Source organism: Oncorhynchus masou, chromosome 31 (genome assembly GCF_036934945.1).
Source record: "Oncorhynchus masou masou isolate Uvic2021 chromosome 31, UVic_Omas_1.1, whole genome shotgun sequence".
NCBI classification, from domain to species: Eukaryota; Metazoa; Chordata; class Actinopteri; order Salmoniformes; family Salmonidae; genus Oncorhynchus; species Oncorhynchus masou.
The window spans coordinates 59,130,510-59,153,184 of record NC_088242.1 but is presented as its reverse complement, the minus strand read 5'-3'; the positions used below and the strand labels follow the sequence as shown (position 1 = coordinate 59,153,184).

The following is a 22,675-nucleotide window of genomic DNA, read 5'->3' as shown; positions in this document are numbered from 1 at the left end:
TCATCTCCAATGATATTTTCTTCACCTGCCTTCCTCGTAAAGTTGAAATACAAAAAGAAAAAAGGGGGAGAAATATCCCTTATGCCTCCTACCGGGAAGTGCTAAACCACTTATTTCAAGCTAAACGGGATTATAGACAAAATAGACCAAGTTGGAATTCCTTGGCTCACAGCATAATGGATTTGTGGCACTCATGGACCCCTTGCTGGGCCCGTAATTGAACTTGTGCTTTTGAAAGGAGGACATTTTAACTGGAGGCATATTAGGGAGAGGCACATGTTTGTTTAATTATGAGATAATAGTGATGCGCATCAAGTTTTCCAACACCGGCCAGTGAACCCTCAAAAGGTTTTCTTTAGCAGACACAATGCATTTCCAGTTTGTTCAACTGATATCCTGTTTTGCAGTCAATTCTCCCCAGCGAGTCTAAACCAAGCAGTAAAGTGAGTCCATATATGAAAGAGTGTAGAATTCCCAAATGGTGTGTGTTGAAATGTCATTAAAGGCTCTTTTCATGTTTGCCATTCTGCCTAAGGTATTAGCCTGTACCTAACAGAGACACAGAAAATAGCATGGCATACACAGAAAACTCCAACAGACATGTGGTTTGCATGGTGGTGTTTGACTGTGCCCATGAGACTGGGAAGTCGGTTAGAGAGTTAGCATACTTGTTTGTCCCAGAGCCAGGTACTGGGTATGCGTACGCCCTGGGCTAGAGAGCCATCAGCAGCACACAGTCAGCAGTAGACTCAAATGCCCTTCTGCCCTGCTGGAAGGTAGTCCCATCACAACAGGGATGAATCTGCCTGGCAGAGCCCAAGCCAGAGTCAGGAGCAGCCATGCACAGCGAGCTCAGCCCTGCAGAGTGGGGTGGTGGCGTCACATTTGTTACGTGGCACTCCGTGAGCTGCCTCTGGCTCCCAGCCCACTCAGACTGCCGTTCCAGTCCCAGCTCCACATCCAACACGCGGAGCCCCTCTTCAAATCCCCCCCCGGTGCGCCTTGGCTAAACACAGAGGTGGTGTCTTAAGCCCCTGCCCAGGCCCGGGGGATGGTGTGAAAGCACTGTGACGCGGTGCTCAGTAAATCCTGTCCAGAACCCCAGCAGCAGGTGTTATTAACACCACAGCACTCTGACCTCCCTGGCAGCATCCTACAACAGCTGCAGATCCTGGTTCCAAATCCACATCTTCTTATTTACAGTTTCTCCCGCTTGTTTAGATTGAGAAGTGGCGGAGCTACTTTGCACTATAATCTTTTTTTTTTAGTTGGATTTAGTGTGTGTAAAGCCAGATTTGTGGAGTTTTTTTACACGGACAACCGACAGGTTCACGTGAAGTTCAGAGGACAGAACTGTAGGACCTGGGATGTAGGGTGGATTTCACGGCCACCAAGAACAATGCTGATTTATATCTGTAGAAAAGCATGAAATGTCCCGTTGCCGCAATCCTCTTTTTTATGTTTGTCATATATATTTCAACCCAATGCTCTGCTTCCTCGCTGTTACTTAATTCACAAGCTAAACCACATCAACATATTTTTGGCTCTGCTTTTAACGTCATTTGAACATAGCAGCGACTCATACAGCTGTCTCATATCTTGCTTTTTTGTTGTTGAAAGATTCAGAATTAAGAATTGAAATGGGGTACGGCTCTGTCATCATCAGATGTGACGTGGAATGGTCACAATATCCCGACATGTTCTATCCATTGCCTAATTTCAGCTCCTCGCACAAATTAATAATGTCATAAGAGCGTCCCAAAGTTATCCTGGTCCCAGATCCGTTTGTGCTTTTTTGCCAACTCCTATGGTCAGTTGGCAAGGCAGCACAAACAGATCTGGGACAAGGCTATCCCAGGGTCAGATCATCTTTCAACTCAAATCTGTACAGTAAAATGTATTATTTGCGGAGGACAAGCCCGAGGTGAAGGGGTGTTGACGTTGACCCTAATCCCCTTTGTTCATGTGTTTATTTTAGTAATAGCCATGACATGTCCTTTGAACTGACACAATGGCTAATCCTACTGCGGTCAGCTTTAAATGCCACGTTCCTCTGTGTCCATCACGCCTCCTAGTGGAGTCCTATGATATCTAGATATGATATTAACCTCTGTTCCAGGGGAAGTGAGCCCTTATGTCTTCCTGCCCTATAGGGCTGCTTAACCTACTTTCCCTTAGTCTGTCTGGCCGTACTTACACATCAGCTCCCCAGCTTGTCCTTTCACGTACTCCTGACACAGATACCACACACCACAGCAAATGACATTGTGATATTGGTGTGGTGTTCAATCAAGGTGTGTAATACTGTAATCAGGAGTGCTGTAGTCGTCCGTTCGCTTCCCTTGAGCAGAGCCACTAAGTTCATGGTGAGTTAGGCTAACTTTCTAAAAGATGAGTCATGGTCCTGTGGTTGTAATAGGTTAAAACCTCCGTTAGAGCAAGTTCTTTATGTGTGCTCCTATAAGATTAAAGAGGAATTTTATAACATGAAAGCCAATGATTTCTTAAAAGATGCACTATGCAGAAATCGCTCCGTCCATTTCCTGGTTTCTAAAATTCAAATGGTTAGCATAATTTCAGTTTGTGACAAAACAAGCAAGTATATTGTAGAGAATCAGTGTACCATCTAAACCGCTGTGAAATATATTTTCCATAACCAACAATATTATATTTTCAGTTGTTTGAAGCTGGTATAGAAAAATGTGTAAAAGACGCAAAGACAAAACTTAAGAGCTGGAAGAATAGAAATAGCGCACATGGAACAGATCTACCGCTTCTTTGACTTGCTTTCAATAAGACTGGCAGATCTTTAACACATATTTATATGTGAATTTAGTCGGGTCACCCAAAAAGTTACAGCTTTAATGCTTTATTTCGGGAAGCATAGCCATTGTATGCTGTTTACCTGAAGTAATGCTGAGTAGGTGAAACTGTCCCTCCTCTTCATCTTCCATTGGAACCTGACCTAAGACTTTTGATAGTTGTTCTTGAATTAGCAAGAAACATGGGATATGAAGATTTTGAACTGGTGACCTTTCTGTTGCCAAGCAACATATTAACCTCTGGAATGGACTGTATCACTGCCTGGTATGGCAACTGCAGAGGGTGGTGCGGTCGGCCCAACGCATCACCGGGGGTACACTGCCTGCCCTCTAGGACACCTACAGCACCGATGTCACAGGGAAGCCATAAAGGACATCAACCACCGGAGCCACTGCCTGTTCACCCCGCTACCATCCAGAAGGCGAGGTCAGTACAGGTGCATCAAAGCTGGGACCGAGAGACTGAAAAACAGCTTCTATCTCAAAGCCATCAGACTGTTAAACAGCCATCACTAGCCGGCTACCATCTGGTTACTCAACCCTGTACATTAGAGGCTGTTTCCCTATGTACATAGATATGGAATCACTGGTCACTTTAATGTTCACAAACAGCTTTACTCATTTCATATCATATACTGTATTCTATTCTACTGTATTTTAGTCAATGCCACTCCGACATTGCTCGTCCTAATAGTTATATATTTCTTAATTCCATTACTTTACTTTTAGATTTGTTTGTATTGTTGTGAATATTTAGATACTACTGCACTGTTGGAGCTAGGAGCACAAGCCTTTCGCTACACTCACATTAACATCTGCTAAATATGTGTATGTGACCAATACAATTAGATTTGATTTGAACAGTGGATCCTCATCCTTTGAAAATAATTGATTAACTGATTTTGTCAGTGTTGCCCTTACACTTTGTTTTTTAATTGGGATGGTATCCAACGAGAGTCTACTCAACTTGCACATAACGCTCTGAGAACCATATGTATCTTAGAGCTTTGTGAGAGTGGTTGTTCTATGGTTATTTTGCATACAAGCTTCCCATAACTTTCTGGGAATGGTGCACGGTAGTTGCTTGGCTTTGGAACATTCTCAGCACATTTAAGGAACTTGACAAAAAACATTTATGTTCTTGGTGTTTTGTCACTTTAACAGAGCATTTACTAAAAGTTCAAACACAGTTACATTTCATTTCAATTATGGTAATGTTCTAGGAACATTCTCCAACTGGTTTGACATTGGGAATGTTCTCAAATAGTTTAGAGAACCTTAAGAAACAACATTCTTCTGTGGGAATTTCAGCGCAGAAATATTTGTTCCTGGTTAAAGGCTAAGGAAATTCATTTCCATGTGTCCTATCTGTTCTTGGAGTTCAAAAAAGTGAAATCCAAAATAAGCTAACAGTGTTATTAAAAGTCTTATTGAAACATTCAGTGAAAGTTTTCAAGAATATATATATATTTTTTTTTAAATCAAAATAACCTATAATTTCCATTAATAAAACCTCCCAGGTTGACTTTTAAGGAACCAGCATAAAATGTTATTCAGAGCCTCCTGTAACCTTAATGTAAACATTCACAGAGCAGGAGAAATGTCCACTTATGTTCTCAGAAGTTAAAATCTAACACTTTCAGTTTTACCGGTCAGGAAACATGTGGCTTAGTTCCCACAACCAATGTGAAAATATAAACACAAGTTCCCACAACTTCCAATTGTGCTAAGCTTGGTAATGTTAAGGAATCTTGCTCTGGAGCTCTATGGTAGCATAGCCTACACCAACAGGCTCACTTACAAATTAGTACAGCATGGCTGAATACATATTTAATGAATGTCTTACTTAATCTCAATAGCCGGAGATAGGAAGATTGAGTCTCCTGCTGCATCGGTCTTTCTCTTCAGTCATGCTGTTCCTCTCCGCCTCTGTAGCCTGCCGCTTAAAGATTAAACTGGATGGGTACACAGTTCTACAACTGGGCCATTTTGACATGAGGCCTACTTCATGGGGGCCTAGACGGCCCACAAAACCATACCAGGGGTAAACGGAAGAGACTCAATGCTGGAATCAATTCAGATTTGATCTCTGTCAATTAGTCCTGCATCTAATGATCTGATGATAATTCCGTAGTTACTCTGACAACACACCAGTTCATAGTTTGTAAGGAGCGATTGTGATGGATTGTACGGCATAGCAGAATCTCGAATTTCAATGTTTGTTCGAAGCAAAACTTTGATCAATGAACTAAAACAGATGTCAAATGAACGAACAGTTATGAAGAATTTTGATGTCTTCAACATGTAGATTTACAACATATTTGACATATCGAACTGATTAACAGACTGGATGTTCCATTGACAATGTTATGTCTGTAAATTACTAGATAGAGTAATTAAATCATGTGGCTATACTATTATTGTATTAAGCTATACCCCATCCATGAACCAATCGGGTTATGGTTTCCTTAAAGAGCATCCCTATGATTTTTAATATGGAATGACTGAATCATTCTCTTTATATCTCTTTCAGTGAGTAGCATGACGTGCGGGTTTGTGAGCAATTCATTAACAGTACAAGTCTCTCTATTGTACTGTGGTAGTAGCCTAGCTGAAGGCCTGTCTGTGTTCACCACTGTCACTATCTGTGGGGAGAATGACTCTGTACTGTACATCACTGCTAGTCATCAGCGGCAGATGAGAGGAGAGTCTGCCCCTTTAGTCCCATTTCCCCTGAGGATACGCACATCTCCTCACTGAATCAATCTGCAATGTCAAAAGACAGAGGGGAAGATCAATAACACAGCCACGGTCGCAGCCACTGTCACAGCTGCGATATGCAGTAGGGTCGTTCCACCATTTCGGTGCCTTTTGAGTAGTTTAACTTGGTCATTCAAAAAACCCACCTCATTTTAACATTCTGTAATAAAGAGCACGTGTTCATTTTCATAAACACATTCCCATCTCAAGAGGTTACATCCAAAAATGACTATTACACAGAAAAAAATATAAAAGCAACAAAGATTTGTACTGAGTTAGGGTTCATATAAGTAAATCAGTCAATTGAAATCGAGGGATTTCACATGACTGGGAATACAGATATGCAACTGTTGGTCACAGATACCTTAAAAAAATAAAGTAGGGGCGTGGATCAGAAAACCAGACAATATCTGGTGTGACCACCATTTGCCCATGCTGCGTGACACGTCCCTCTCACATAGAGTTGATTAGGCTGTTGATTATGGCCTGTAGAACATTGTCCCACTGCTCTTCGATGGCTGTGTGAAGTTGCTGGACCTTGGCGGGAACTGGAACACGCTGTTGTACACGACCATTCAGAGCATCCTGAATGGGTGACATGTCGGGTGAGTATGCAGGCTATGGAAAAACTGGGACATTTTCAGTTTCCAGGAATTGTGTACAGATCCTTGTGACATGGGGCCGTGCATTATCATGCTGAAACATGAGGTGATGGCGGCGGATGAATGGCACGACAATGGGCCACACGATCTCATTACAGTAACTCTGTGCATTCAAATTGCCTTCGATAAAAATGCAACTGTGTTCGTTGTGTGTAACTTATGTCAGCCCATACCATAACCCCACCTCTACCATGGGGCACTCTGTTCACAACATTGACATCAGCAAACCGCTCTGCCATCTAAGGGCTGACCCCAATTAGTCGACTGGTCGATTGTTTGGTCAATAGGCTGTTGGTCGAGAAGTAGCATATACAGTTGCTTCAGAAAGTATTCACACCCATTGACTTTTGTTACGTTACGGCCTTATTTTAAAATGGATTACATTTGTTTATCCTCAGCAATCTACACACAATACCCCATAATAACAAAGTGAAAATAAATTTTTTGACATTTTTTGCAAATGTATAAAATAATAAATAATAATAACACCTTATTTCCATAATTATTTCAACCCTTTGCTATGAGACTTGAAATTGAGCTCAGGTGCATCCTGAGATGTTTCTACAACTTGATTGGAGTCCACATGTGGTAAATTCTATTGATTGGACATGATTTGGGAAAACACACACCTGTATATATATAAGGTCCCACAGTTGACAGTGCATATCAGAGCAAAAACCAAACCATGAGGTCGAAGGAATTGTCTGTAGATCTACAGGACAGGATTGTGTCGAGGCACAGATCTGGGGAAGGGTAGCAAAAAATGTCTGCATTGAAGGTCCCCAAGAACACAATACTCTTTCTAGAGATGGCCGCCCGGCAGAACTGAGCAATCTGGAGAAAAGGGCCTTGGCCAGGGAGGTGACCAAGAACCTGATGGTCACTCTGACCTGAGCTCCAGAGTTCCTCTCTGGAGATGGGAGAACCTTCCAGAAGGACAACCATCTCTGCAACACTCCAACAAGAAGGCCCTTTGATACCATCTACTGCATCTTGCCTATGCCATTCTGTACCATCACTCATTCATATATCTTATATACATATTCTTTATCCCTTAACACTTGTGTGTTAAAGGTAGTAGCTTTGGAATTGTTTCGTTAGATTACTCGTTGGTTATTACTGCATTGTCGGAACTAGAAGGACAAGCATTTTGCAACGCTCGCATTAACATCTGCTAACCATGTGTATGTGACAAATACATTTGATTTGATTTATATTAGAGTGGCCAGACGGAAGCCAGTCCTCAGTAAAATGCACATGAAAGACCACTTGGAGTTTGCCAAAAGGCACCTAAAGACTTGCAGACCATGCGAAACCAGAATCTCTGTTCTGATGAAACTAAGATTGAACTCTTTGGCCTGAATGCCAAGTGTCGCGTCTGGAGGAAACCTGGCACCATCCCTATGGTGAAGCATAGTGGTGGCAGCATCATGCTGTGGGGATGTTTTTCTGTGGCAGGGACTGGGAGACTAGGTAGGATCGAGTCAATGATGAACAGAGCAATATATAGAGAGATCCTTGATGATAACCTGCTCCAGAGTGCTCAGGACCGCAGACTGGGGCAAAGGTTCACCTTCCAACAGGACATTGACCCTAAGCACACAAGACAACGCAGGAGTGGCTTTGGGACAAGTCTATGAATGTCTTTGAGTGGCCCAGCAACAATCATGAAACCAACATTTGTGTTAAACAAATCCAAATATATTTTATATTTGAGATTCTTCATTGTAGCCACCCTTTGCCTTGATGACAGCTTTGCATTCTCTCAACCAGCTTCATGAGGTAGTCACCTGGAATGCTTTTTCAACAGTCTTGAAGGAGTTCCCACATAAGCAGAGCACTTGTTGGCTGCTCTTCCTTCACTCTGTGGACCAACTCACCCCAAACCATCTCAATTGGGTTGAGGTCAGGTGATTGTGGAGGCCAGGTCATCTGATGCAGCACTACATCACTCTCCTTCTTTGTAAAATAGCCCTTACACAGCCTGGAGGTGTGTTTTGGGTCTTGTCCTGTTGAAAAACAAATTGTTGTCCCACTAAGTGCAAACCAGATGTGATGGCATGTCGCTGCAGAATGTTGTGGTAGCCATGCTGGTTAAGTGTGCCTTGAATTCTAAATAAATCACAGGCAGTGTCACGAGCAAGCACCCTCACACCATCAGATTGCGTCCTCCATGCTTCACGGTGGGAACCACCTATGTGGAGATAATCCGTTCACCTACTCTGCGTCTCACAAAGACACCACGTTTGGAACCAAAAATCTTAAATTTGGACCGAAGGACAGATTTCCACTGGTCTAATGTCCATTGCTTGCGTTTCTTTCCCCAAGCAACTCTTCTTATTATTGGTGTCATTTAGTAGTGGTTTCTTTGCAGCAATTCGACCACGAAGGCCTTTTTCACGCAGTCTCCTCTGAACAGTTCATGTTGAGATGTGTCTGTTACTTGAACTCTGTGAGGTGCAGTTAATTGCCGGTTTCTGCCGGTTTCTGAAGCTGGTAACTCTAATGGACTTATCCTCTGCAGCGGAGGTAACTCTGGGTCTTCCTTTCCTGTGGCGGTCCTCATGAGAGCCAGTTTCATCATAGCTCTTGAAGGTTTTTGCAACTGCACTTGAAGAAACTTCCAAAATTCTTGAAGTTTTCCTTCATGTCTTAAAGTAATGATAGACTGTCAATAGACTGGGTTGACTATTAGATGTTCAATGCTTCTTTAGAAAAAAATATTTTAAAAGGTATTGTTTCACCTCATGAAAATTAAAGTTCATTTCACGTAACAGGGTTGACCTTAAAATGAGCGACAGACATAAATGAAATAAATAATCACATTAAATAAATAACAATCCTCAGAAATTACTTTGTCAACGAAACAAAATAAGTAGAGATTTACAATGATGGTAACATTTTGGGGGATTAAATGGGTTAAAATCTTCCTAGAAGGAAAATGTTTTTAAAAAGTTGAGATTTGTTGAATTGGTGGTGTCTATTAAAAGGCAAGTCAATTAATGAAACAGGCTTTCAAAATGCAATATTTGTGCAACATTTCTACAGGGAATATCAAAGGGATGCAAAAGGCACTCATTTCACGGAATGACCCAGTATTTGATCATACAGTAGATGCTACATGTAATCCATTTGACATGCTGAGATGGAAGAGGGCACATCAAATGGACTTAAAGGGATTTCAGCTCGACACCAGCAATGGCTTTCTATTTAAATGGTAAAGAGGGGTGTACGTACCGAAGGAATACTGTACAGCACATGGGGAATAAAAGCCAATACTCTATTGTGTGTATGTCTGTGAGGGAGGTCTATTATCTTGAGATCGCTAAGGAATGATACGAATTAAAGTCCATTGCATAACTCCAGGGCTTTGTCTGTGTAATGTCTCTTTGTGATAGGCAGTCTGATCTGATCCTTTTCTTTCAATCTCTATGGGGAAATTAGTCAATTACAATACATCTAAATTGGTCAGATATTATATGTTATGTATTATAGCCTCATGATTGGATGCTGTGCCAGTATGAGATCAACCTCTCATGACCACAGAGCACTGTTGCAGGACACAAATGAATGTTTCCCTGCATATACTAGTTGGCGTTATTGTGAAAGGGAAGCCTTAAAGATTTGTTTTAAGCGTGTTCTTTCCAAAATAAACACAGTAAGAATGGCCAGTTGATCCTACTGCGGGAACTGTTCTATTGGGATCAATATAGGCCAGCTTTTTTGATCTGCGCTCCCACCAAAGTGTAAAAGATTCAAACGCGTCATAAATACTTCACAATCATTTCCGTGTAAGAGTTTCACAAAGTATTTCATATCAAGCTTGCAATATGACGGTTAAGACCGTCTACGGGCCCGTATTCTGCCGTTTATTTTTGACATGTCCGCAAAGGCCAGGTCTGTGAAGAGAAAGACAACACGGAATAAGTGAATGCTATGATGCTATGATGTTGCTCAGCAACAGGCAATGAATCCAGTGTAGCCGGGATTATTTTGGCTGAAGTCAAAGACAAAGTCACAGGGCAGTTTTTCCCTTCCTTTTTTTCTGTTGGTTTATAAGCCCAAGCAACTGTTAACTGATATCTTCCTGTTCATGGGTGTTTTAAAACCCCACATCACAGCCAAAACATAACAATAAAATCCATTGTGGTTGACTTTTGCAACACATTCTAAAGATGCAGTCTAACACTTGGCTGAGAAAATTGTGCATGAACACAGCTTTTGTTTCAGATAACGTTACATGACACACTTGTGTTTTTCCTTTTCCGTTAACAAACCGTTGTACTTTCTTGTGTTGTTTTTCCAGTTATTACATTCAATCTTATGCTCAATTGACCGATATGGCCTGGATCAAAATCAAATGCAAAGACTCCAAGAGTTAGAAAAATCACCAATCAACCAGAAAACGACTTTGGCTCTAGCTTCTCATGATATTGTCTTGCTGTTGCTGCTAACTTTCCAGTCGATTGCCGTTCCTCCTAGTTTCAGCTCTGTTGTTGTTTTCTCTCTCTTCCAGAGGAGGAACGTCCACCTGCTGTTGACTGTGTTGCTGTTGGCTGCCTGGGGGGCTGTTCTGCTGGTCTGCCGCCTTTACTGGATGGGTAACAAACCACCCAACTTCTCCAACTCAGACAACCCAGCTGGGGACTCCCCGTCCCTTCTCACCCGAGCACTTACCTTCCTCTACCTGCCCGCTGTCAACATGTGGCTCCTCCTCTGCCCGGACACGCTGAGCTTCGATTGGTCCATGGATGCCTTGCCTCTGATCAGAGGCATTGTCGAATGGAGGAACCTTCATACCGTGGCCTTCTATGTGGGACTGCTCCTCCTGACTTGGTTTGGGCTTTGCACCCGCCGGGTCAAGGGCAAGGAGACCAACGGAAAAGCCCATCATGTAACCAACGGCAACGGGAAGTCCAACACCAATGGACACAGCTATTACCACCCTGACCTTCCCGACCACACAAACTCTGAAACAGAGCCTCACCCTGCCAGTGCACAAAACGGTACCAAAAAGCATTACGTCACGAGGACTCGACTGCCCACCACTGAGAATGTAGTGGCGTTCTCCTTGGGCCTACTGGCCATCCCTTTCCTCCCTGCCACCAACCTGTTCTTCTACGTGGGCTTTGTGATAGCAGAGAGAGTACTGTACATCCCCAGTATGGGCTTCTGTCTGTTGCTGGCGGTAGGGCTGAGGTCCCTGTACGTGCGGCTGAGGCGGAGGTCGTCCAGGACTGTGGTGGTGTACTGTAGCGCTGCCATGGTCCTGCTGTTTGGGGTTAAAACGGTGCTGAGGAACCAGGACTGGCAGAACGAGGAGATGCTCTACAAGTCAGGAATATACGTGAATCCTGCTAAAGGTAACACACACAGACAAGCATGCATACACACACACACACACACACACACACACACACACACACACACACACACACACACACACACACACACACACACACACACACTTTAACATTCTCACATAATATAGGTTGACTCTGTATGGCCTAAAGTAACATCACGTGAAGTGATAGCGCGATAGCTACTCCCTGTTAATGTGGGAGTGATAGAAAAGGTGATTTTTAAAATGTACTGTGAGATGTGAGCATGAGTGTTAAGAGCTCCTTGTTAAATTGTTTACAGTATATCTGCTTCCAGACAGTTTATCCTCTCCAGGCAGTATATCATGGCTGAAGGACCTTTCAACACAAAGCCTTCATTGTAAACCTACTAAATATCCCACTATGGCAGACTAGAGTCTCTCTCCTTCTTACTTTTGGAGGACATCTTCACTGACATTACTGACATTACTAGAATTACTAGAATATTCAAACATTTAAATTTAGGCTCACGGTCATCCAAAGAGTACTGCATAGCTAATAGTGTTACTCCTGAGATAGTGAGCCCGGGCTAAGGACAAAGGTAACGGCAGGACATGTTGTGTTAGCTCATTTCCCTTTCAGATTCTGCGGCAGGGCCGATACATGACAGGTGTTTATCCTGGCAACGCAACTCAGAGCAGCAGCTACGTTCCTTCCCTGGCTCACTGTCCTCATACGATGTGTGATGAGACGCAATGGGCCGCGGCTGAAATAGTGACACACTCCGTTAAGCATTGAGAATAAGTTCTGTGAGAAAGCACAGTTAAAGAGGCGGAACAAATTCACATGGCAAGGTTTCTGTTGTAGTATATTCCCTTTAAAAGGTCTTATTGTATTTACAGTCGCATTTTAGAGGGTGAAGTTGTTGACTTGTTTTTTTTTTGCTCTGCTCGGCTTTCCTATTGTTGTTATTTAGACTTCGCCGATATCTCTCTCGGACACCTTAACTAATATATAAATGCATAGTTCAAAAGGAGCCTTTGGCATAACTGAGCACTTGATACATTTTTATGAAATGCAACCCGAATGACTCACTCTTTGTCTTTCCTGTCCTATACAGCCATCGGGAGAGCATCTAAGGGACAGATTGTTCACTGTCATTCATGTTCACAGTTCTCTTACTCTTACTGCCTTTGGCAGTATATAGACCCAGTTAAATAGTGCATAAGTGCATACATAAGCCCATATGTATACATGATGGATCCCAACTGTCCATACTTAGCTACAGTATTGATTTAGTTGTCAAGCTAAAATATTGAAGAGTAACACTATTCAGTCGATTTGTTTGTCAAGCTACACTATATATACAAAAGTATGTGGACACCACGTCAAATGAATGGATTTGGCTGTTTCAGCCACACCCGTTGCTGACAGGTGTATAAAATTGAGCACATATCCATGCAGTCTCCATAGACAAACACTGGCACTACAATGGCCTTACTGAAGAGCTCAGTGACGTTTATCGTGGCACAGTCATAGGATGCCGCCTTTCCAACAAGTCAGTTGGTCAAATTTCTGCCCTGCTGGAGCTGCCATGGTCAACTGTAAGTGCTGTTATTGTGAAGTGTAAATGTCTAGGAGCAACAACGGCTCAGCCGCGAAGTGGTAGGCCACACAGGCTCACAGAACGGGACCGCCGAGTTCTAAAGCACATAGCGCATAAAACCATCTTTCCTTGGTTGCAACACTCACTACCGAGTTTCAAACTGCCTCTGGAAGCAACGTCAGCACAAGAAATGTTCGGCAGGAGCTTCATGAAATAGGTTTCAATGGCCGAGCAGCCGCACACAAGCCTAAGATCACCATGTGCAATGACAAGTGTCTGCTGGAGTGGTTTAAAGCTTGCCGCCATTGGACTTTGGAGCAGTGGAAATGCGTTCCCTGGAGTGATGAATCACTCTTCACCATCTGGCAGTCCGACGGACGAATCTGGGTTTGGCGGATGCCAGGAGAATGCTACCTGCCTCAATTCACTACAAACTTTGGTGGATGAGGAATAATGGTCTGGGGCTGTTTTTCATGGTTAGGGCTAGGCCCCTCAACCCCATCAAACACCTTGGGATGAATTGGAACGCCGACTGCGAGCCAGGCTAATCACCCACCATCAGCACCCGACCTCACTAATGCTCTTGGCTGAATGGATGCAAGTCCCCTCACCAATGTTCCAACATCTAGTGGAAAGCCTTCCCAGAAGAGTGGAGGCTGTTATAGCAGCAAAAGGGGGGACCAACTCCGTATTCATGTCCATGATTTTGGAATGATATGTTCAACGAGCAGGTGTCTTTACTTTTAATCATGTAGTGTATGTGCATTTTCTTGTAAAGCAGTAATCAATATAGACATTTTTTCATAGGAAAATACAAAATACCACTTGACAACAGAAATGTAGCTAATATACCTACTCCATTCACACCCCTGAAATTGCACCATTGTCCAGTCTACCAGACTAAATTTTCACTCTATATTAATATACTATAGAGCAGTCGTATGGAACCGTTATTTTATTCATTTTCTGTTTGGAAATAATTGGGCCCTTTGACACACTGACTCTCTGGGGAGTCTTTCTTTCCTTAGCCTCTGGTCCCAGTAGCTCAGTACCAGCTGTGGATATGCCCTCTGTCCCAGCCTGCACAATGCCCTCTAAGGAGGGTTAAAACCAGCCTGTTCCCATATCAGTTTGTGCTCTCGTGCCAACCCCTATGGTCATTGTTTGACGTGACATTTGACGTGACGTGGCAAGACAATACAGATCTGGGATCAGGCTTTATTTATATAGCACATTTTAGACATGAATGCAACGCAATGCGCTTCACAGGGAAAAAAAGAATAAAAAACAATGAAATATTTACTACACAACAAACATAAGAGGATAAAAAAAGAAAAGAGTAACAACATAAACTGAAAGTCTAAAAAAAAGCACTGTAAGGAAAAGTGAAGGTGTGCTATAAGATCTGTTTTAAATATGTCCATAGTTTCGAGATCCCTCAGGTTCTCTGGCAGGCTATTCCAGAGGCTGGGGGCATAGTAACTAAAGGCTGCCTATTCATGCCTCTTGATCCTAGGGTTAAAAACAACTAAAAGGCCAGTGCCATAGGACCTGAGGTACATAACTCAAAAGCATGTCTGACATGCATTGGGTGCACAATCATAGATTGATTTAAAACCAATAGAATCATCTTTAACAACTCACAGGCAGCTAGTGCAGACTTGAAAATCGGTGTAATGTGTGCTCCCCGTCTGGTCTTGGTCAGTAACTGTGCTGCAGCATTTTGTATGTTTTGCAGTTGACCAATGGCTTCCTTGGGTAGACCAGACATGAGAGCATTACAGTGGTCAAGCCTGCTTGTAATATAAGCATGGATGTGTTTCTCTGCACAGACTAAGATAGAAACGGCCTCAACTTGGCAATGTTCCTCAGGTGGTAAAAAGCTATTTTGGTCCCATTCCTAATGCGTGGTTCCATATTGAGTTCAGAATCTAAAATGACACCTAGGATTTTTACCTGGTGTTTTATCTTTATTCAAATGTGCGGCCAGATTCTTTCTCTGTGCTTTAGCTCCAATAATAAGGACCTCGGTCTTGTCTTGATTTAGATGGAGGAAGTTGTGAGCCATCCAAGTATTTAAATCACTAATACGGTCTAATAATTTATCTGTGGAGCTAAAATCCTCTGGTGACACAGAAATGTAAAGTTGTGTATCGTCTGCTTAGCAGTGGAAACCAATGCTCGGCTTTCTATTAACGCTGCCAAAGGGTAACACATAAACTGAACAGTACCGGACCCAAAATACCACATGTGATATCTATTTTTAGAACCGGACCAGAGGCCAATCCACCTCCTTTTTTTCCACCTTTATTTAAGCAGGTAGGCCAGTTGAGAACAAGTTCTCATTGACAACTGCAACCTGGCCAAGATAAAGCAAAGCAGTGCGACAAAAACAACAACACAGTTTTACGAGGGTATGTTTGGCAGCATGAGTGAAGGAGGCTTTGTTGCGAAATAGGAAGCTGATTCTAGATTTCATTTTGGATTGGAGATGCTTAATGTGACTCTGGAAGGAGAGTTTACAGTCTAACCAGACACCTAGGTATTTGTAGTTGTCCACATATTCTGGCCAAGATAAAGCAAAGCAGTGCGACAAAAACAACACAGAGTTACACATGGAATGAACAGCTAGCTAGTATACTCTTTCGGCTGGCCGGGAGATGGGCCTAGCTCGAGGCTACCTCAAGGCTAACTGGTGCTTGCTTCGGGACAGAGGCCTTAGCCAACAGGAGCCACTCGGTTGCAGCGATGATCCGGTGTAATGGTCCAGAGCTTGCGTCAAGAATGTGGTGATATGGTAGAGAAAAGCAGTCCGATATGCTCTGGGTTGATATCGCACTGTGCTGACTGGCAGGTAATTGTCCGAGCTAAAGCTGGCTAGTGTCCGAGCTAAAGGTGAAGACCGCTAGCAGTGGCAAACAATGATTAGTAGCTAGTTTGCTGGCTAGCTTCTGATGGAGGTTCCAGTTATAAGGTATAAAAAAATAGCAGATCCGTGCCACATTGGATGAGGCTGGTTGCAGGGAAGTACGTTTCGTTCGTAGATGGAAAGTGAGATTAAAATATATATTTTTTTAAAGAGAAAAAAAGACTATTTACAGACTAATTAACACGCGACAAGAAAAACACACGTCCGACTGCTACGCCATTTTGGATCTCTCCAGTCTGTCCAGAAGGACATCATGGTCAACCGTGTCAAATGCAGCACTTAAATCCAATAGTACGAGGACAGAGACCTGTTTGGCATCTGTGTTGGCTCTAAGATAATTTACCACTTTAACTAAGGCACAAAGACGTGCTTTACTGTGCTGGGCCCAAAAGCCAGATTGGAATAAACAAGTATGCAGTTGGCACTTAAAAAAATAATTTAGCTGTTTGAAACTATTTCTCCAGAATGTTCCTTAAGGTTGGAGATTGGCCGAAAATTGCTAAGAGCTGAATAATCTAGATTGCTTTTATTCAGAAGAGGTTTCACCACATAGCAGTTTTTAGTGCAGCGAGGAAAGTGCCTGTGAACATTAACAATAGCTCGTACTTTTTCAAATACGCAAATAAAAACCTAAGGCAGGGAGAGAGGGTGTTCGAAAGAGGCTGGCGGCCATGTTGATTGACCCGGTTAACCTTATTTTCTAACCTCTATCAGCATGGGGCAATCTTGGAAACGTCCTAAAGAACCAGGGCAAGATGGCGGAGGCGGAGCAGGCCTACAGGAACGCCCTCTACTACCGCCGGAACATGGCAGACATGCTGTATAACCTGTGAGTGTCTTTATCAAATTAAATGTATTTATAAAGCCCTTTTTACTTCAGCATACACTCTGTTTGCATACATGAGCATCACCGTCTCCCCTTACACACACACACACACGTCTGTCTATTGATCAGTGGTCTTCACAGAGAGGAAATTGTGTTTTGTGTTCCTGCTGCCTCTGTGACAGTAGGTTGTTAATCATGCTATGTCAGCATGAGGGTAGGACAACAGCCAGCAGACAGCCAATACTCAACATTAGCCCCAAGGGCTTTAGGTGTTACTCAACAGAACCTTAGATTATGTTCCACTTTTAGATTGTTTAGAACAGATGTAGAGATTAGGTACAGTAGCATTTTATTTTACGGCAGAGTTTCCAATATATTATCTAGTAATTACTGGGAAGCTGTATTACCTTGTTGTCTTATGTTATTCAGTCTTATCAGACACATTGGATGTTAATTAGTCACTTCTGTTGAGATTTGTAGACGTGAGAGTCCCTAACTTTCTCTGTTACTTCTCTCTGTTATAGCGGTTTGCTGCTACAAGAAAACAACAAGTTCTCTGAGGCGCTCCACTACTATAAACTGGCCATTGGGAGCAGGCCAACTCTGGCTTGTAAGTACAGCTCCTCTTTTTGTTAACAATTTCCAGCTCTTGGTATTGCACAGTGCCAATGTCCAGGCAACTGCCAATGGGACTGAGGGTGAGGGAGGGCACAGGCAGGCCTGCTACATTGCTAAATGAATGATTGAATACAACCTGTCGATTAGTTTAAGGACCACAAGCCGACAGATTAAACTATTGCATAATTTAATTTAATATGAATCGAGGTCAAAGTCTCTCTCTCTCCTCTCTCAATGATGATTATTTTCCTCTCTTACCTTGAGGAAAGTTGCATGCATGTTTTCTGTTAGTTCATTGTCCCCCTCTTTCTCTCTCCTTCTCCCTTAATGGTGCTAGTTTTCCTTGAGTCTTACCTTAACTCTTTCATGCACGCTTCCTGCTAGCTTGTTATCAGCATCGTTCAACTGTCACACTGCCTGGTTAGCAGAAGTCACTCTCACATGCTCAATTATTCCCCATTGTTTTTCCTATCAACCGATAACAGATAAACGGTGGAGTCCTTGATTTCCCTTCCATTGTCTCCCAAAGTGTAATTCATAATGATGAATATAATCAAGATGATGATCATAGTCCTCATTCATTATGCAATTACCCCATCTTTTACTGGCGATAGCTAAATGAATGAGTTACCTAAAGCGGTGGTCGTGGTGATGGAAGAGAAGGAATGAGAGCAAGTCAGATAATAGATGTCATTTGTCAAGGTCTTACCATTCTTCACTGCGTTTAACTGACAGCGAGTACAACTTGAAATCTGGTCAAGTAACGATTCCAAAGTGCCATCTCCATGACGATTGAAAAGCTCTAGTGATAGACAGTTCTGTTCACACTCTTCTCATATCCCTTTCAGACACACATCCTTAATGGAAACAGTCTTCACCAACACTCTAGCCAAGGGAATATATGCAATTTATTCCTAGAACGGGATTGTTGAGTAGAATTTGGAACTTGGCCAGTTCACTTTGGATGGACAAAGGACAGAGATAACTGAGGAGAGGGGCTAGGTAGGACACTAGTGTAGTCTACGTTTCATCATGGCATGCAGAGGCACACATACATTATTAGTAGAGCCAGTTCCACCCCGCAGACTCTCATTCACATTCCATCCCCTCTGAGGCTTGAACATGTATTGGCACCCCATGGATGTGGCAGCCAATTGATCCACAGTGGGTGGCCAATTTATTTCCGAAAGACGCTTGATAATGACTAGTTTCAGCCCCATAGAGCCTAATTACTCTCTGCCTGCATGTTGATCGTGTATTTGATCTCTCGTTCCCCCCTGCAGCAGCCTACTTGAACACAGGGATCGTCCTGATGAACCAGGGGAGACTGGATGAAGCCAAGAGGACCTTCCTGACCTGCGCCGATATCCCCGACGAGAACCTGAAAGACCCCCACGCACACAAGAGCTCCGTTACCAGCTGTCTATACAACCTGGGCAAGCTGCTCCATGAGCAGGGGCACCAGGAGGTAGGATAGAGGGGCAGATGGAGGGTGCACACACACATACACACTCACAGGGACACACACACACCAAACATACACACAGAAACACACACCAGTGGAGGCTGCTGAGAGGAGGAAGGCTCATAATAATGGCTGGAATGGAGTCAATGGAGTGGTATCAAACACGTAGTTTTTGAGAGGAGGAAGGCTCATAATAATGGCTGGAATGGAGTCAATGGAGTGGTATCAAACACGTAGTTTCCATGTGGTTGATACCATTCCATTGACTGCAGTAGAGAAATGACTTGTGGCCCCAGCCTGGTTGGGCCCTCGTGCCTAATGGATGGTTCTTTTTGTTTTATTAATTCATAGGAGGCCCTCACGGTGTATAAAGAAGCAATACGGAAAATGCCAAGACAATTTGCACCTCAGAGCCTCTATAACATGATGGGTAAGCGGCAATTCTCTTCCTCTCGAACCAAACACAGAAGCTGTTGTTTTTTTTGTGAGAAAAAATAATATTAAAATGGAATAGAAGATTGGTAGATTGGAATGCAAGTTAATGTGTGTTTCATTTGGAAGTGTGGGGGTACATTTGCAACCATTGTGTCAGCTGTTGGCTCTTTGTTGAACTTTATTCCACCTGAAGGGTCTCAGGAGTGAATTGTATTGCTTGTGGCCAGGGTCTTGAGCTCGTCAGCTGAGCTAGACTTACAGTAACCATGACAAATTAGCATGGTTTCAGAGGGTAGACTCTGCCTAGGGTTGTTCTTTTTAAAAGGTGCTCTGTTTTCACAACGTCTTATAAATCTTCATCTGTTTTTTTTCTAAGATACGTAAACCGGCATCAAAGTCGGGGTGTGTGGCAGCAGCTCAACGCACCCATTGAGGCCCCAATGTTGAGGTTTCCACTGTGCGTTAACGCAGTTAATTTGCTTTCCACTGCAATAATAACCGCGCTCCTCAAGTTACAGTCATGTGAAAGCAGCTGCAGACTGAGTTGTGACTTTTGATTGCAAAAAACAATAATATTTAATTTCAAGTGACCCCCAATTCCACTCACACCCTTGTCACTCAATGGCCATTCTGAGAAGTCTCAATCTGCCTTTGCTCCCTCTGTGGCTCCCCCATGTTGTTCCTTTCTATCGTTCTCTCTCTCACTCTCTATTTCTCTCCCTCTCTCTTTTTCTTCTTCTTGGTCTCTCTTTCACTCCCTCACCCTCTCACTCTCTTGCTGAATTCCAACAAGCCTCCCTAATACAGTACATTTACCAGTGGAGTCCAATTCAGCTTGACAGAGGTGCTGAGATTATGTCCAATTGTTGACCAAATCATCTCTAACAGTTTGAAAGCTGTAAGAGCTGTGGGAGGTTGGGTGGTACAGCGTTTTCCCATATTTCTTGCACATTTTGGCAGTTTACATGGCTGTCTGGGTCAAAGTTGGGTCTTAATCTGCCACCCCCCCTCCTCTCAAAGGTGCAATGGAATGTTCCACTATAGGTGGTTTTCAAGTCCTTGAGATATGTTTCACTTCAAATGTTATGTCCGTGTCTGTGCTCCCTCACAGAGCTCCATCTGAAGCTGATTGTTGGCTAGAAAGGCACAAAGTCGGTTGCTGTTACCAGCTCTACATTACACCATGTCTGACAAATATGTATATAGATTAAGCTATTCATATTTCCCGTATCATAATCATAACAGTCAAGATACAGTATTATATTAGCTGCTGATAAGGACATTTATTAAGTCTGGGGATTCTGTAACCCAACTATTTCATACAATATCTCACATCTCATCTGAAAGAAAAAAAGGTTTGTGCTGATGGAGAACAGTTTTAAAGATATCTCTTCTAACAGAATTTCTTTGGATACTTTATATACTGGCTTACAAAAGACTTCCCAAACTCTGATCCTTATCATGAGCAAAACTTAAAATGGGGTCTTATATTTGATAAATTTACATGCTCGAGTATCCTGTATTTAAGGGTATATTAAGGGTACATTACAGGCTATTGCTAATGAAGAACACGGAGATGTCCGTTGATCGTCTCAGAGGTCAGCAGGTTAGCATTCCTCACCAGCCACCTGCATGGGCGGATTTACCGAATGGCAATTCTGGCAAATGCCAGAAAGGCCGGATCATCTTTAATTGGGGTGGGCTGGTCGAAATTGACCACAAAATGCGATATATATACAAAAGTATGTGGACACATCTTCAAATTAATAGATTTGGCTATTTCAGCCACATCCGTTGCTGAAAGGTGTATAAAATCGAGCACACAGCCATGTACTCTCCATAGACAAACATTGGAAGTAGAGTGGCCTTACTGAAGAGCTCAGTGACTTTCAACGTGGCACTGTCATAGGATGCCACCTTTCCAACAAGTCAGTTCATCAAATTTCTGCCCTGCTGTAGCTGCCCCGGTCAACTGTAAGTGCTGTTATTGTGAAGTGGAAACATCTAGGAGCAACAACGGATCAGCCACACAAGCTCGACAAAATGAACTGACGAGTCCTGAAGCACGTAGCGCTTAAAAATGGTCTATCCTCGGTTGCAACACTCCCTATCGAGTTCCAAACTGTCACTGGAAGCAACGTCAGCACAAGAACTGTTAGTCGGGAGCTTCATAAAATGTGTTTCCATGACCGAGCAGTTGCACACAAGCCTAACATCCCCATGCGCAATGCCAAGTGTCGGCTGGAGTGGTGTAAAGCTCGCTGTCATTGGACTCTGAAGCAGTGGAAACACTCCAGAAGCTGGTCGAGCAGGTGTCCACATACTTTTGGTCATGTAGTACATGTAGTACCTGGGGTACTTGGCCTATCCACAGAGGGTAAATGTTTATTTGCTTCTGAGTCTCAGTCTCTTCAGCTTAGCGAATGGGTTATTGATCTCGTAGTAACGAGTGACTCCGCTTTCAGGTTGCATTACATAGCTACTGCCTTTGGAGGCTGGAAAGTCCCGCCTATTTCGTTCGCTGAAAGGCCGGTCACTTGTCAGCAGTATTATACAGCCAAAACATTAAGGAACTGGCAGTCTCTCTCTCTCTCCTTCTCGCTCCCTATTATCTTCTATTGAATTATATGTAGCCTAATATTTAAACACTTAGCGAAGTGGGCAGGGGGTAACACATTACATTCTCTAATTTTAATTAGAAACTGGGTGGTTCGAGCACTGAATGCTGATTGACTGACAGCCGAGGTATATCCGACCGTATACCACGGGTATGACAAAACATGTATTTTTACTGTTCTTATTATGTTGGTAACCAGTTTATAATAGCAATAAGGGTTTGTATACTATGGCTAAGGGCTGTATCCAGGTACTCCGCGTTGCATCGTTTGAAGAACAGCTCTTAGCCGTTGTATATCGGCCATATACCACACCCCCTCGTGCCTTATTGCTTAAATATGTAGTTACGCTGTTATGAGGTAATAAATAAGACAATGGTCATCTATAAGGCATGTATTTTAAGGATCCATAATAAACCATTTATATGGTATTTATAAATTGTGTTTAGCATTTATTTCTAATTTCTCCCACATTAATCATTAGAAAATTATTTTTGCATTCCCCAATCTAAAGTGAGTGCTATTTATACTTTCTAAATACTTTATAAGTGTTTTGAGTAACCAGTTTAATATCACAAAAAGATGGCCATGCCATTGGGTTGACATTCCTGCAGTA

The 22,675-nt window shown here is 42.9% G+C and overlaps 1 protein-coding gene across 1 annotated transcript in view; it reads left to right on the top strand.

Annotated features, from left to right (window-relative positions):
• Positions 1-22,675, top strand: part of tmtc2b (transmembrane O-mannosyltransferase targeting cadherins 2b) — a 99,507-nt gene that overhangs the window by 29,084 nt on the left and 47,748 nt on the right. Inside the window, exons 2-6 of the mRNA XM_064951534.1 lie at positions 10,761-11,607; positions 16,815-16,929; positions 17,451-17,536; positions 18,828-19,012; positions 19,361-19,439. Coding sequence (XP_064807606.1) covers positions 10,761-11,607; positions 16,815-16,929; positions 17,451-17,536; positions 18,828-19,012; positions 19,361-19,439 — 1,312 coding nt within the window. The remainder of the gene's footprint in view (positions 1-10,760; positions 11,608-16,814; positions 16,930-17,450; positions 17,537-18,827; positions 19,013-19,360; positions 19,440-22,675) is intronic.